The 15,868-nt window shown below is 39.5% G+C and overlaps 1 protein-coding gene across 6 annotated transcripts in view; it reads right to left on the bottom strand.

Annotated features, from left to right (window-relative positions):
• Positions 1–15,868, bottom strand: part of USP15 (ubiquitin specific peptidase 15) — a 133,598-nt gene that overhangs the window by 10,983 nt on the left and 106,747 nt on the right. For 3 of the 6 annotated variants that reach the window (XM_032769682.2, XM_032769683.2, XM_032769684.2), the window contains 3 exons: positions 5,411–5,584; positions 1,721–1,879; positions 749–973 (listed from right to left, as the gene is read on the bottom strand). In XM_032769682.2, coding sequence (XP_032625573.1) covers positions 749–973; positions 1,721–1,879; positions 5,411–5,584 — 558 coding nt within the window. Of the gene's footprint in view, positions 1–748; positions 974–1,720; positions 1,880–5,410; positions 5,585–12,090; positions 12,295–15,868 lie in introns of those variants that run through there. The other 3 variants (XM_032769687.2, XR_004372219.2, XR_004372221.2) reach the window with 3 other exon arrangements.

The following is a 15,868-nucleotide window of genomic DNA, read 5'->3' as shown; positions in this document are numbered from 1 at the left end:
CCTTCCTACTTAACCTCCTTTACATCTCTCCTACAATCTCTTCCACCAACTACAGTCTGTGAATCTCAATGTTTGCTTCTCCCACAATAGTCTATGTGCTTTGTTCCAAGTCATTCCTTTTGCAAGTAATTCCCTCTTGAATTGGCCCAAAAGACCACCCTTTCCACATTGAAATATTTTCTGAAGATCCTTCAATGATGACTACAAAATATTTGTTGACTAATAATGGAAAGTTAAGGGCAACTCAGCATAGTTTACATATTTAATAAAAATAAAAATCGGTATCAAGATCTCATTTTACTAGTGTGCTGTACTCCAACAAACTTTTTATGTTTGTCATTTTAGACTTGGGGCAGGGTCTGTGCACTTCTTTATGTTTGCAGAGCAAGTAGCTTACTTTGACAATATTGGAAACTAACAAAACCAACAACAACAAATAAATAAATAAATAAATAAATAAATAAATTAAGAGCACAGCCTGGATTTAAAAGGTTAGGGAAAATTTATTATAATATAGTAATAAAATAAATGATCAATATCTTCCTTGAAATTGAATTAAAGTAAAATGTGTCTTTTACAAAGTTTCCTCATTAATATGTAACAGAGATCAAAGTCAAAAAACCGTACCATCCTGACAAATGTAATTTGTCAGATTTATTGCCTGTTCTGTCATGTATTAAAAACATGAACACAAAAAAAGATTTTAACACCACAGACAATGTTTTACATAAACAAAAATATTTCTTACCTGCATAGGTTTAGTAAGTGGATCCATTCTAACTAAATAAACTTCCAAAGTGCGTTCTTTTTTCATGGGTAATGGAAGTGTCAAGTAACAAAAGGGATCAAAGGTTACAGAAATCTTAGCGCATTTAGGACAAACAAGGGTGGATTTAAAAAGACCATGAAATATATCTACAATGATGGAATCATTTCTTTTTAAATGGTTCTCCCACGCTTCCTCAGCAACCACCTACAATTAAAGCAGAACTTGGGTTATAGCAAAATACACTAACAAAATGCACATTATATATTACCGATACAAGTAGTTAATATGAGACTATCCATTACATGGGTTAAATGCACAAAAAAGGTCTGACCCCAAGAACTGCACAAGGGCTGACTATAGCAATGTCACCTCAATTGTTAAGGGCACTGTGTGAGTTAAACACTTGTTAGGATAGAGACTAAGAAATCAGCTTCAATGGACGTTTGATGTATTTGGCTAACTGGACAAAAGGAAGTTTAAGACAAAAATCCCCATGTGAAGTAGCCCAGGGTTAGTGTGTATAATGATGCTCTACAGACAAGCAACTTAGAGCTGTGGAGTTTCCCCAATTAGGAGTATAGATGAGAGAGGCAGGACACAGGACCTAACAAGTATGCTGAAAGTAGGAGACTGCAAGACCAGGGGTCCAAAATACAGCTGCTTTTCTTGTACGTCGGATGGAGTCTCTGCAAGTGGAATTATTTGTTTATAGCCTTGATGCAGTTTTTGCTATCCCTTTTCAAAGTAAACAGGAAATGTGTACATGTAAATAAATGAGACTAGAAAATATCTTGAGTCTGTATCACTAAATTCTCTTCCACTGAAAAGATGACCCACTAAGCAGCACACAAAGATGTTAATGCTTGACAAAGGGGCAACAATATCTTGCAACATACTGTAGCATTAAGTAATGAACTAAAACACAATGAAAATCAATACTAAGAACATTACCTTGTCCGGCCGTCCATCTGCATCCTTTAATTGAATATAAGGCTTTTTCCTAATCCGATTCAAATCCTCATGTAAACCATCTAAGAGAAAAGCTAGAAGTTCTTGACAGTCTTGTTGCTGATATCCAGAAAACTGAGGTGCAAATCGTCCCACTTGTGTCTAGAGAGCACATATGAGAATTTTCAGTATGGGATATGTAATGTTTGAATTTGTGTAAACTAACAAACAGCAAGGGGGCTAGCTACACCAGCAAGTCACAATACTTATAAATCAATGATTGCCTGGTACCTTGTGTTTTCAGGAATGGCTGCCACTCAGGTGCCATAACAAGGATTATTACATAGCTGAACATGTTTGCACAGGAGCTATGGGAGGAGCTCTTGGAGAGGAAGGATGTTTTTGTGATTAAAAACACTGGGCTGGTACTCAGGAGGTCTGGGTTCTATTCCCAACTACACTACAGATTACTCCTTGGACTAGTCACTTAACACCTCTCCGTGACTCAGTGTCCCCATTTGTAAAGGGGTGCATTGTAAGGATAAATTCTTACATGTTGGTAAGACATTCAGATACCATATGGAAAGTCTCATAGTAGTAAACACTATAATGAAAAAATAGGAGTACACACTGCTATGTTAGTACCAGAGAAACAGCCTAAAGCTCTTCAAACCAGTTGAATGAGGAAGAAGGATCAGTTAGGATATTTTTTTCAGAAATGATTTGGGGCTGGCAAACAAAGGCAGATCAATCACTGCTAATGAGGGAGCCTGGAGCCACAGTGATACCTCAAAAGTAGGAAAGTGGTGGTATGGCCAGCAAAGGGGCATATCCATGATGGAAAGAGGAAGTAGAGATGACGCAATGATTCAGCTCCTCCTTCCCTCCGCCTCTACAGGAGAGGCGCTAATGGAGCTCTGGCCACAGTTTAATGCTGTCCTCCCAGGGTAAACATTATTTGCTTTCTGGGTGGTGAAATGGCCCCACGGTGCAATGCCCTACTACTGCTGAGGACAGCTACCACCAGTGGGGGGTTAATCTAGTGCAGTAAAAGTGAAAGGAAAAAAAAGTCTCTCTCAATCCCCCACAAATGTAAATGATAGAATAGAAAAAAAAAAAAAAAAGACTATAATTGACAGACATATGCAAGAGACAAAACACGGTTAGAAGAGAATTATAAGGTAAAAATATTAATGAAAGGAAAAAAACATGAAAGCAGACAAATATATGGAAGAGAAGTAACTGACCAGAAGACAATGAGGACTGATAACTAAAAACATTAGCATGCTTATTAATAATAATCAAAAGCTGACAAAGATCTGGGATATAAAAATACAATATCAAATTAAAGAAAGAGGAAATTATAGCACTGTAACATGAATCGGTGGTGTCCTATTTAAAATACTATGTATAGTTCACATTACTTTTTAAAGAGAAGCATAATACAAGAAATATATCATACATGGTCTTATGTTTCTAAATTATTCAAATAGCATAGAGAAAAAGTCTTATTACTGTAAAAGAGTCCAGGAAAATTACATAAAATTCTGACTAGATTATAGAAAAAACATCTTGAGAGCACGTTAAAGTCAAGATCAAACAGCCCAAAAATTAATCATGGGAAAGATGTAGCACTACAGAAATGACGCTAGAACTAACATATTTTGAATTACAATATATAATAAATTCAAAGCACAGTAAAAAGAATAACGAGGGTTTTGTTTTTTTGCTTAAGAAATTAAGTAGTTGACTGAAAAATTGTTATGATGTATACAGAGTTGTTGTAGCTGTGTTGGACCCAGGGTATTAGAGAGACAAGGTGGGTCAGATAATATTGGACCAACTTATGTTGGGGAGAGGGAAAGTTTTCAAGAGCTTGTCTCTCACCAACAGAAGTTGGTCCAATAAAAGATATTCTCTCACCCATCCTGCTGCTCTAAATTGTTAAGAGGCAGTCAACTGAATGGACTGTTAGCTCACTGTTTCAAAACTCAATTTTTAAAATTATTTGTAGGACTGTCAAGCAATTAAAAATTTTATCTCTATTAATCGCATTGTTAAATAATAATAGAATACCATTTATTTAAATATTTCTGGATGTTTTCTACATTTTAAATACACTGATTTCAATTACAACACAGAACACAAAGTGTACAGTGCTCACTTTATATTTATTTTTGATTACAGATGTTTGCACTGTAAAAAAACAAAAGAAACAGTATTTTTCAATTCACCTAATACAGGGGTGGGTAAACTACAGTCCTTGGGGCAGATAAGGCCCATCAAAGCTTTGGATCCAGCCTGTGGGATTGCTACTCCTGTGGTGCCACAAGGCTAAGACAGGGTCCCTGCATGCCCTGGCCTCGTGCCGCTCCTGGAAGCAGCTGGCACCACGGGGCTGGTGTTTGCATGGCACTGTTGTAGCCGGCGTCAAAAGATATTTATATGCCAGATGCGCTAAAGATTCACATGTCCCTTTATGCTTCAACCACCATTTCAGAGCATGTCTCTATGCTGATGACAGATTCTGCTCGATAACTATCCAAAGCAGTGCGGATCAACGCAGGTTCATTTTCATTATCCTAGTCAGATGCCACCAGCAGAAGGTTGATTTTCTTTTTTGGTGGTTTGGGTTCTGCAATTTCTGCATCAGAGTACTGCTCTTTTAAGACTTCTGAAAGTATGCTCCACACCTCATCCCTCTCAGATTTTGGAAGGCACTTCAGATTCTTAAACCTTGGGTCGAGTGCCGTAGCTATCTTCAGAAATCTCACATTGGTACCTTCTTTGCATATTGTCAAATTTGCAGTGAAAGTGTTCTTAAAATGAACATGTGCTAGGTCATGATCTGAGACTGCTATAACATGAAATATATGGCAAAAAGCATATAAAACAGAGCAGGGGACGTACAATTATCCCACAAGGAGTTCAGTCACAAATTTATTTAATACATTTTTTTTAATGAGCACCATCAGCATGGAAACCTGTCCTCTGGAACGGTGGTCAAAGCATGAAGGGGCATATGAATGTTTAGCTTATCTGGCACGTAAATACTTTGCAATGCCATCTACAAAAGTGCCATGCAAATGCCTGTTCTTACTTTCTGGTGACATTGTAAATAAGACGAGTGCAGTATTATCTCCTGTAAATGTAAACAAACTTGTCTGCCTTAGCAATTGGCTGAACAATTAGGAGAACTGAGTGGACTTGTGGGCTCTGAATTTCTACATTGTTTTGTTTTTCAGTGCAGTTATGTAATAAACATCTAAATTTATAAGCTGCACTTTCACGACAAAACGACTGCACTACAATACTTGTATGAGGTGAATTGAAACATACTATTTCTTTTATCATTTTTACAGTGCAAATATTTGTAATTAAAAATAATGTACACTTTGATTTCAATTACAACACAGAATACAATATATATGAAAACGTAGAAAAACATCCAAAATATTTAAGTAATTTCAACTGGTATTCTATTGTTTAACAGTGTGATTAAAACAGCGATTAATCATAATTAATGTTTTTTAATTGCGATTTAATTTTTTTGAGTTAACCATGTGAATTAACTGCAATTAATTAACAGCCCTAATTATTTGTTATATGTATTATAAATTTTGTATACTTCAGCTGTAAAAATAAATTCACTGTATACATTCAAACTCAAATTATAATTTAAGTAATACCAACCTTAAATGCTCTTGGTGTGACATAGCTGTATTTTCCTGACCACATTTGTTTGATGAGCTCTGCATAAGCTTTTGCTATTTCACCTCGCATTCCTAAAGGATTGTCAAAATTTAGCTCGTCCTGATATTTGTCATTTAGGAAGTATTCTGTTAGTGGAGGGGTGTTGCTCAGACACTGTGAATGGAAACATTAATTACTTAAAATAAAAAGAAGGGTGATTTTAATTAGCTCTGCAAAAAATGCTCAATCTTTGTTAAAGTAGCCATTTTTCTATAAGTCAAATATAATAAATATTTGCCTGTTAATAAATGAACTATACCACCTGCAAGAAAGAAATTACAACATTCTGTAGAAACAGTAATTATAATAGGTATTGCAGCCATATGCAGTGTATTTGGGGATCACGTTGTACTACATTTATGAATATTTCATGTATCATTGTGGGTCAGCGATTGTACGCAAATCCAATGTGGGAGGGATAGCACAGCTCCCCCAGGAAGTAACAACAGTGGAGAGAGATTACTCAAGTCCCTGAGATTGTAAGCAGCTCCAGAGAAGTACTTCCCTCTAGAGTGGTTTGCATATATTGGGGTTAGAGCAGTCCCAGAAGAAAGGCAAAGGTAAAAAGGAAGAACTTGGCATATAACAATGGAGTTTAAAGTATCAGGGGGTAGCCATGTTAGTGCGTATCCACAAAAACAACAGGGAGTTCGGTGGCACCTTAAAGCCTAAGATTTATTTGGGCATAAGCTTTCATGGGTAAAAAAAGTAGGATTTTTACCCATGAAAGCTTACGCTCAAATCAATCTGTTAGTCTTTGAGTTGAGTTTAAAGAGATTCAGGGCTTTCTTTCCAACTGACATGAATTTTGCCCGAGTGGGGAGCCAAGCCAAGCCCTTGCTGAAGGGCTGAAAGCTTTTTAACTTGCCAAGGCCTTGGGCAATTTCTGGTATGTTTAGCGTGAGGGTAAGTCCTTTTATTTTATTTATTTTCTATATGCTTTATGGCCTGACTAGATGTACTCTGCTGAGAAAGAGCTGTGTGGTAACTTGTAACTGTTGGCATACACTGTTCACAGCCCTTGGAGAGAGAGCAGAGTTTAGGTGCTGTCTGTAGTCAAACTGGCTTGCTGGGGATATCAAAGGGCACGTCTAGACTACGCGCCCTATCAGCGCGTTAAAATCGATTGCTCGGGGATCGAAATATCGCGTCTGGCCTGGACGCGATATCTCGATCCCAGAGCGTGCTTAGATCGATTCCGGAACTCCAGCTAGACGACCGGACTTCCAGATTCGACACGGCGAGCTGCGCGGATCGATCCCGCACGGTGAAGACGGGTGAGTAAATCGATTTTAGATATTCGATTTCAGCTACGCTATTCTCGTAGCTGAAATTGTGTATCTAAAATCGATTTAATCTCGTAGTGTAGACCTGGCCAAAGTGAACTGCAGGGGACTGTGGCCTAAAATCCTTGTCTAGAGAGAGAAAGCACAGAGATTCCTGTCCAGGGAGATGAAGGCTAAAAGCCTGAAACCCGAACTGGCATTCCCAGACCCCGGAGGACGTCAAAGATGCAGTTACTCCAAAACTGACAGTAATGCTACTACTTAGAAGTAAAATAACTAAAATTTCTACCCAACAAATGTAATGGTTTTATACCAAGCCTAGCTGCTACAGTGGCAGTTGTCATTATGGGCACTACCATGAGGGATGGCTTTTGAAAAGTTTCACCGACAGAATACAGCATACACTTCAAATGCCCCAAGAACAAGCCATAATAGAGATTAAATATTGCGTTTCAAAGTTGAGAGTCTAACTTCCACCAACCGTGGGAAAAGACACTGTTTACAAGTATTTACTACAGCTTATTTAATAAGACTAATAAACTGTCTTCTCCTGGTCGAAGCATCAAGGTTACAGGAGTGATAAGAAAATATGGTTATTTATGTGGATGGACACATCAAAATATCAAATACTAATAGCAGCAATGGACTGATATTCTATCTTTTCCTGACAGAGCAATCAAAATCAAACCTAAAGACAATTTCTCATCTAACAACATTCAGTGAAAGTGAAGAGACTTTTCCCAGTAATTCTCAGTGAGTGGTTAGATCAGCTTCCTTAAATGGCATAACTTTAAAATGCTAGCATTGTATTTATAACCTGTTCGAGTTGTGTGCTTCCTTTAATGGTTACATGTCGCCCACCAACAACACACTGGCCACTAAGCAGAGACATTTCTGGTCTGATTTACAAAACCTATTCTGCTTCAGTGGGATTTGTATCAGGTCTTAATGCAATCCTGGAAACCTTACAGACTACTGAATAGAGATAATACAGAAAGTCATCCATAATAATGCCTTCTGAACCTATTTATTATACATACACCTATAACAGTTCTCCAAAGGCCTTAGCTTGTCTGACAGAACCTTTTATTTGTTCGCTGAACAAGTCTGCATTCTTGGGTCAGCATTTAAAGGGAATCTTTTCATGAGAACTACTGAAAAACCATTTATAACACCTTGGAAAATTCAGCATGCCTTTTTCCTTCAACCCAGACTTTGTCATCATCCAGTTTTTACACCATTTGCTTATGCAGCTTTACTTAAAACAAAAAATATCAGTTTGCCTTCTCTGCTCCCTCAAAGATGTCCCCCATATCACATGCTCCGATTTCTATGCCACACAAACACACGGACTGGATCAAGTTCCTCCACTACATAGTACAAGGGTCTTCTCCATTCTCCTTCTCCAAGCAGAAGGGGGTTCTAGGAACAGGCAGCTCTTTTTCCTTCCCATCCTCCTCCTAGTAAGGATAAAGGGAGTGACTGAGTACAGCTGGGTTCTCTTCCTCTTCCTTGTTTACAACCTCCTTCAGAAGCTAACTGAAGATGATGGAGAGGATTGAAAGGGGTGAGCACAGCATCAGTTTCACCACTCAGAAGGGGAGAGAAAGAATATATATATTTTTTTAATCACCATCAAACTTCTCTGCCCTTTTTAGGCTCATTATTCTTGTCTACGATGAGTAGACAAGAGCACAACCCTACAGAAAAACCTCATGCATGGGATCTCATATTCACATGTGCATGTCACATTCGTCCCCCTACCTCACGATTTTTTTTTTTGCATGGGCTGTAAGCACTGCAGAGAAATATTCTTAATAGGCAAAAATAGAGTTTCCAGTAGAATTGATTTTTAAAAGATTCATACAAATATACTAGTTAACTGTTGCTTTAAATTGAATTTGATCTGTAAGTAATAATTATAATTAAGATTACCAAAAAGTATTCAAATGTAATGTAACTTTTAGTAATATGAATAGGTGATAAGAAAAAAATGTGATGGCCTTATTTTTTAAAAATTTTAATCTGATCATGTGACCTTACTCTGATCTACTGTAGCTCCCAATGTAACAAGATCAATCTCTATGTTTCACTGAAAATGAAAACCAAAACACACATATCCTTGGTTACTGTGAAACCTCAAAGCTATATAATACATATGGGTTTTTCTCTCTCTCAGAATACTTATTCAAACTGGTCTGAGCAGAGCCATAGATTTGCTGCAGATTATTTTTCTCTTTTCTTTACAACCACTTCAATGCTCCACTATAACTAGACACAAACTGTGGGACTGGAACACATGGGTATTTATCTGATAAAACGTACATTTATACTGCATTTAAAAACCTGCAGCTGACCTGTGCCAGCAGACTCAAATTTGTGGGGGTTGGGCTAAAGAGCTGTTTAATTGTGATATAGATGATTGGGCTTTGGCTGGTGCCCTCGTAGGTGGGAGGGTCCCAGAATTCAGGCTGCAGCCTGAGCATCTACACCGTAGTTAAACAGCCCCTTAGACTGAGTCAGCTGGCACAGGCCAGCTGCAGGTGTCTAATTGCAGTGTAGACATACCCAAAATAAGCACTTCTGAAATACAGAGCTGTCACCTCTTCTATAATCTCAGGTGTCACCACTTAGAAGACAGCTATGAAAGCTGGGAAAAACTATTTCACTTTGTCTACACTTTGAGAGAGACTAAATATTCTTATGACAATGTTTCTCTCTTGAAGAGATTATAGTCAGGAGTTAAATCAGCAGGACTTCAGACATCAAATTCAGATGTGTACTGCAGATAATTAGGAGGAAGCCTACTATCCACTTGTCCCATTTGACCTGAGGAGAAGATTATGCACTGGGGAACATATCTGTGAGGGCCCGGTAGCGAGGCTGAAGCAGATGGGGGTGGTTGTCTGTGCTTATAGCCCCTGCTTCTCTTCATAAACAGGTCCTGGCATAGCCAAGATCCGGACCGGTTGCTGAGGTCTGAAATGCTTCCTTGAAGGTGGCTGGGGCATAGAGGCCCATCCATCTGCTCTGAGAAAAGGGAAACTCCCTCGAACTGAAGGTCCAGAAGGGATTGTTGAAACTCCAGTCATAGGCTGGAGGACTGGCACCAAGAGCACCTTTCCATGACTACTGCTGATGAAATAGTTCTGGCAGCTGCATCCACAGTGTCAAGGGCAGCTTGCAGGGAAGCCCTAGCTATAGCCTTCCCTTCCTCCACCAGAGTGGAGAATTCCTGTTTGGACTCCTGGGGCAGCGAGTCCTTAAATTTTGAAATGGATCCCAGACGTTAAAGTCCCTAGCAACACCTGCTGGTTGGAGATGCAGAGAGGTAAACTGCAAGTAGAATAAACCTTTCTACCAAAAAAATCTAATTTCTTTGAGTCCTTTTCCTTGGGGGTCGCATCCTGCAGCTCATGCCTCTCTCTCTTGTTGGCCGCTGAGACCACAGAGACCCAGGAGGGGGATGGGAATGTAAGTACTCATACCCCATGCTGGGAACAAGTACTTCTCTGCCCTCTGAAGTAGGGGGCAGAGAGGATGCCATCTCCTATAAGGTTTTGACTGAACTGATACTGGCGTCGTTGAGGGGTAGAGACACCCTCGATGGGGCCACTCCAGCCAAGATGTTGACCAGGCTGTGGGAAGTGTCTTTCAGTATCTCCACTTCCAGCCCTAAGTTTGAGGCCACACTCTTCAATAGATCCTGGTCAGCTCTGAAGTCATCCTGAGATGTCGAGCCACCCATCCCTGACACTGCCTTCTCTCAGGAAGAGGAGGTCTGCACTGCCAGGGGACCCTCCTCCTCTTCTTCTGCACTGACCAGATCCTGCAGTTCCAGGTCTTGAGTATCGGTACCGGGCTCAGTACTGGTTTTCAAGTGAGATGCTGGTTGGTGTGACAGAGGAGCCCTTCCTTCAGACACCATCGAGCAGAGTAGTGGCTTCTGTTAACAAAAGGCCAATTCAAGACTCTCAACTTAAGACCTCTTAATATCTTTAAAGTCATCAGCAAAGTCGGTTACAGCAAAAGAATCACTAAAAAAAAGCATTGATTAAGGAAAATAGTAACGAAAATTAGAACACTGAGCTTTTTTTGGTTAGGAACTCTGAGGCACTAAAATATTACAGAGATGAGATGTGTACAGAAGTAGTTAGTTTACATTATAAGACATACAATATGTAGCACTCCAAAAGCAAGTATCTTGCTTTCTCACAGATTAATTTTCAGGATTTGATGTCATGACAAGTAAGTGCAAATGTTACAAACTTGAGCTTTAGAAGAGGGAGTAAAGATTACAAGGTACCTGAAAGGAACAGACTGATCCCTTCATAAGGATCTTAGTTACTGTCTGGACAAATAAAAAGCAGACACTGATTGGAACAAATGTCCTCCCTACTTGCTTCAGTTGATGGTAAAGGAACCTGACCCACAATAGTTTTAGAGAAGGTGAGGCAACATGCATTTGCCCCAAATGCTGAAGTATTATCTAGAATTTATTCTAGATTTCTAATATGTAACTGGCAAAAGTTCAGTTAGGTTTTTAAGGAAAAAATACTATGTTCGGGAGTATTTTCAAGTAGATCTTGTTCCACCTCACTACATACTGTTTGCATTTGGACATCTGATTCTGGCATACAGGTCAGACTCCAAGGTTTAATGAGTTAGTCCAAAACTAGGAGCTTTAAGCTAACAACACTTCTGAATACATATTGCTGTTCTTGAAAGGAAAAACAGGTCATGACAGTGCAAATAACATGATGCTCACTAAAATTCTGTAGCTCTAGATGTCAACAGGCCCAAAGCTTATTGCAGCATCACAGGACAAAACAAAACAAACAACCCCAAAAGCAAAATCTTTCTGAAGCAAAGTTTACCTGTCTACACGGAGCTTTGGCAAATAAATAATCACACAGAATTTTATTTACTGATCCTGTGTTTCTTTAGAGGACTCAGTCCCAAAGATACAAGTAATCTGCCACCGCTGATACTCCCAAAATAAACTAGTTTCATAGAAGAATCAAAGATTATCCCATGTTGATATCTCCACAGAGAGGAAAAAAAACTTATGTGGAGAGTTACACAATTTTTTTTTTAAATTTGTTTTACAGCTAGAAGAACCACAGATTCTTCAGTCATTAATTGCTCAAAGCCAAGAAACAGTTAATACATGACTATGGCTAATGCATCTTTTTGCTCCTGAATGACAGAACTGGTAGACTACCCGGACATTAGAGCCACAAATACTGAAAAAAGAACCGGCCTATGGCACCTTAGAGACTAACAAATTTATTTGAGCATAAGCTTATATTAAATATTGAAGACATTTCTTACAGTCAGTGGCAGCAGATAGCTAATGGTAGAAGAGGCTCAGCCCTTTCAAACGTGAGCCCTGCTGCCCACCTGCACAGCCCAGATCAGCAAGCATAGCTCTGCCTTCTGTGGTGCCAGAGCCAGTTTGGCACTGAGCTGCCTGACTGCCCAGCAGCAGGACAAACCAGGAGAGTCCCAAGAGCACTGCAGCAGGACGAGGTGAATCTGTGAGTGGAGCTGGGGTTAGTGCCAGCGAGGGAGAGAGGGAGGAACTGAGACAGAAGTGGAAGGGGACTGTGGAAGATGGAGCCAGACAGCCAGCTGTGGCCACTGGCACTCCCCCGCCCCATGGACCTCCACAATCCCCTTACCACAGAACCCCAAATAACTCTCCCCTACAGACTCCTACCCAGCCCCCAAATAACCCATCTCCCCAGCCCCTGCTTAAACCCACCATCAATCCTCCTGATATCTCATCTCCAAACACACTCAACCTCTTTGTACCCTCCAAATAAACCCACAGTCCCCACCCCTTATATAAACCCAAACCCCACAGAACCGCCTCCTGCCACAGCCACTCGCTGATCTCACCTCTCGACCATACCAACTCCCACCTCCCCAAATAAACCTACCCCATTGCACAACTCCCCAATGCGCCCATAAAACATCACCCTGTCACCCTCCAAGCCACCACTCACCATCCCAAGCCCCATTCCCCAACAAACCCACCTCTTAAAACCTCCTCTATAATCACCCCATCCCTCAAACCACTTCCCTGTCCAAACCTCCTCCTTCTCCCCTGCTGCCCATTCATACTTACTCCTGCAGTGCCCTTCTGCTGCCCTCCCAACACTGAAATCCATATACCTTATAAATCACCCCAAATACCTCCAAGTCCTGGCTGCACCCACCCCTCTCCCTTCAACTGCTCTAGTTCCCTATGGCTCATTTATAAATCCGCCCTCCCTCAATCCCTTGACCCCTGGTATTAGCATCTTTTCTTCACTTTGGAGTGTTATGAGGGGCTGGTGACCTCCCCTACTCCCCTTATCTTGTTGGAGAGGTCAGATGGCTAGTCCCCCCATCACTTGGAGCCTGCCACAGTAAGTCTGCAAGCAGCAAGAGCCAATGAACCAGTATGTGGAACCGGGTCCAACAGGAGCTACTGCTGCTGGATGAGTGCATGGTTGACTCATTTTCCTTCCACCATGGGCTCTTCCTTCCAGGCTGGGACAGAAACTGCAAAACCTCTCCACCCCAGAGAGCAGGATCTGACAGTTTTACTCAGTCTCCTGAAATATTTTCACCAGCTGTCTATGCTTACACCACTTGACTAGGAGATTAAATTGGTATATATATTGGTACACACTAATACAACTTCAACACTGTCAAGGTTTGCAGGTTTAAAATGCAACCTTTTGGTATCTGTTTATAAGTCAATACCCAAAGAAGGGAAGAGAAAAGATAGGAAACTTTCCAAACAAATTTACCAATGCTTTTTTCCTCCTAAACAGTAACCAGGCAACTATTGTATGAGCACCACTGATCTCAGAAAAGTTTGATAAGGAAACATCTCAGTTTCAAATTTCCAAGGGATAAAAGAAAAAAAAACCTCAAAAATAATTTTCTCTTCTTTTTCAGTGAATTGGTCAGAGCGCATAGATTCCACTGCAGTGTGACATCCTTAAAGCATCTGTGATTTAGTCTATTTTAGATTACCCCATGGGATTTTTCCATCAACAAACCTCAACTTTACACAATAGATTTGTACTACCACTATTTTGTTGTCATACTAGAAATGCAATATCTTGGTGGCTAGAAAAACAAATTTATTATGTAATTGGGGCATATGCCTTGGGTTGTTGCCCAAGTGTTACATATTTCACCTAAGGTAAAAAAGTAGTTCTCTACATCAACTTTCAGAGCAAGTTTCTATTGCAACTGTGTGGCAATGCCATATATATTTCTTTATAAGGTGCACTATCAAATACAAGCAGCATTTACTAGTACTTTAAAAAAAAAATCTTGCCAAAGTTATCTGGGACACGAGTAACTCATGTAATGGAACCCTCAATTTGTCAGCCAGTATAATCTTATTATACAAATCAACTTGTGAATATTCAGTGCCATATCACCAACTGCCTTTAATCCTTCTGTCTATGGGCAGTCACCCTATTAATTCATACAATTAAACTGGAATTTCACCCAGTACCTGGAAAATAGCTGAAGCAATCCCCTTCAAAAACAAAATTGTTTTTTGTAATGTGGAATTTGAATCACTTCCGTTTAGTGCAGTTGCTCCGCAATGCTCAAGTGACCAAATATGCTCAATACTTTAGTAAATAAGTAACGAGAATAGGAAAGAAAACAAGCTTAATTTTTTAATTACTTGGTGTGAATAGTTTAATACTTTGCTAATATGAACAAAATGTATAGTTTTCTAAAATCTCAGTCAAAAAATACCTCAATCCCCATTGTTAATCATGATCTCTAATTGACTAGTTTTAAATTTAGGCAAGTCCAGATCAGATACATTAGCTGAAGAGGATTAACATAAACTAACAATAAAAAATCATCCTGTTTCCATCAGTCTATTCCAATGAAACAGTGCAATTTTGTGATGAAGCTGTCTAGCTATGAGCAAAAAAACATTTCATTCAGGGCTCAAAATTGAAGTACATAACTTCAATTTTATGTTTTTTTAATGTAAAGTCCCATTTGCTTACTAGCCATGAGCAACCATCCATCTTTTATACACTAGCATAAGAAGCAATCCAGCAGTTAAGCCATATTCAAGTATAGTGTTTTTTATTCCAGTTCTGCACCCAAAGGTTGCACAAGACCAGAGGAAAATAACTTCCTATGAAATCTACAAAATGCAATTTTTGCCATTCAGATTCACCAATCTTTCTTGTCTTTTCTCTTGTGAAGTCAGGTGGACAAAGCAGTCAAAGATTGGTACTTGTGCTTGTTCAGCTTTTCTTCATGTGTCCTAGTCAAAGCATTTCCAGAAAATAAAGGTAAAGATGGAAACTTTCTGGATGCCTCATCTTTTGTACAGTAACAGGTACAGTAATGGATCTTCACAAAAATGAATTTACAGATGAGAAATATTTCTGACATCAGGTAAACCTTAACAGTTTTAAAAATTCAGTTCAGAAGTTTATCTGAATATTTTGTGTGATTAAGATTCTAAAGGCAGAACCCAATGCTCACTTATTATTTTGCATTAAGAAATCAAGAAATGTGTCTGGTTGAGACATGACATTCTTCCTCAGCAAGAATGAGTGAATGAGTGAGAGAATTTTCCTTGGTGCTTTTTCAACATAAGACTGCTTCGGTGGCAAAGACAGGAGTTCCAGGTTTGGGGAAACATTACAGTCATCTCTTGATCCTCTGCATTGTGATCAATAATGCATCTAGCCAGAGGTAGAATTCTCTCTGGTTGATTGAAATGTTATAGTGGAAGGTTATCAACACTACTATCACTTGCTGGCTTTGGACATGACACCAGCAATTTTAGGAAGTAGGTTAAATAAAATGCAAGAATCCTCATCTGTTTCTGCAGCTTCAGCTAGGAGAGATTTGTCCTGAAAGCAACGGTCTAAAAGAGCAACTAACGTAATTTTTGAAGTTTGGAGACTTGAATGTGTTTTTCATGACAGAATATGGTGCTAAAGGTGCATTACTGGGAAATACAGAGCACGTTTCTGAAGTCTATGGCAGACAACCATACCTGATGATGCAACCAGAGATACTGGAATGAGCAGATATTTTGGACTCTGACACCACTTGTCTT

Source organism: Chelonoidis abingdonii, chromosome 1, assembly GCF_003597395.2.
Source record: "Chelonoidis abingdonii isolate Lonesome George chromosome 1, CheloAbing_2.0, whole genome shotgun sequence".
Taxonomy (NCBI): Eukaryota; Metazoa; Chordata; order Testudines; family Testudinidae; genus Chelonoidis; species Chelonoidis abingdonii.
The sequence above is the reverse complement of the archived record's forward strand: the minus strand, read 5'-3'. Positions and strand labels throughout refer to the sequence as shown.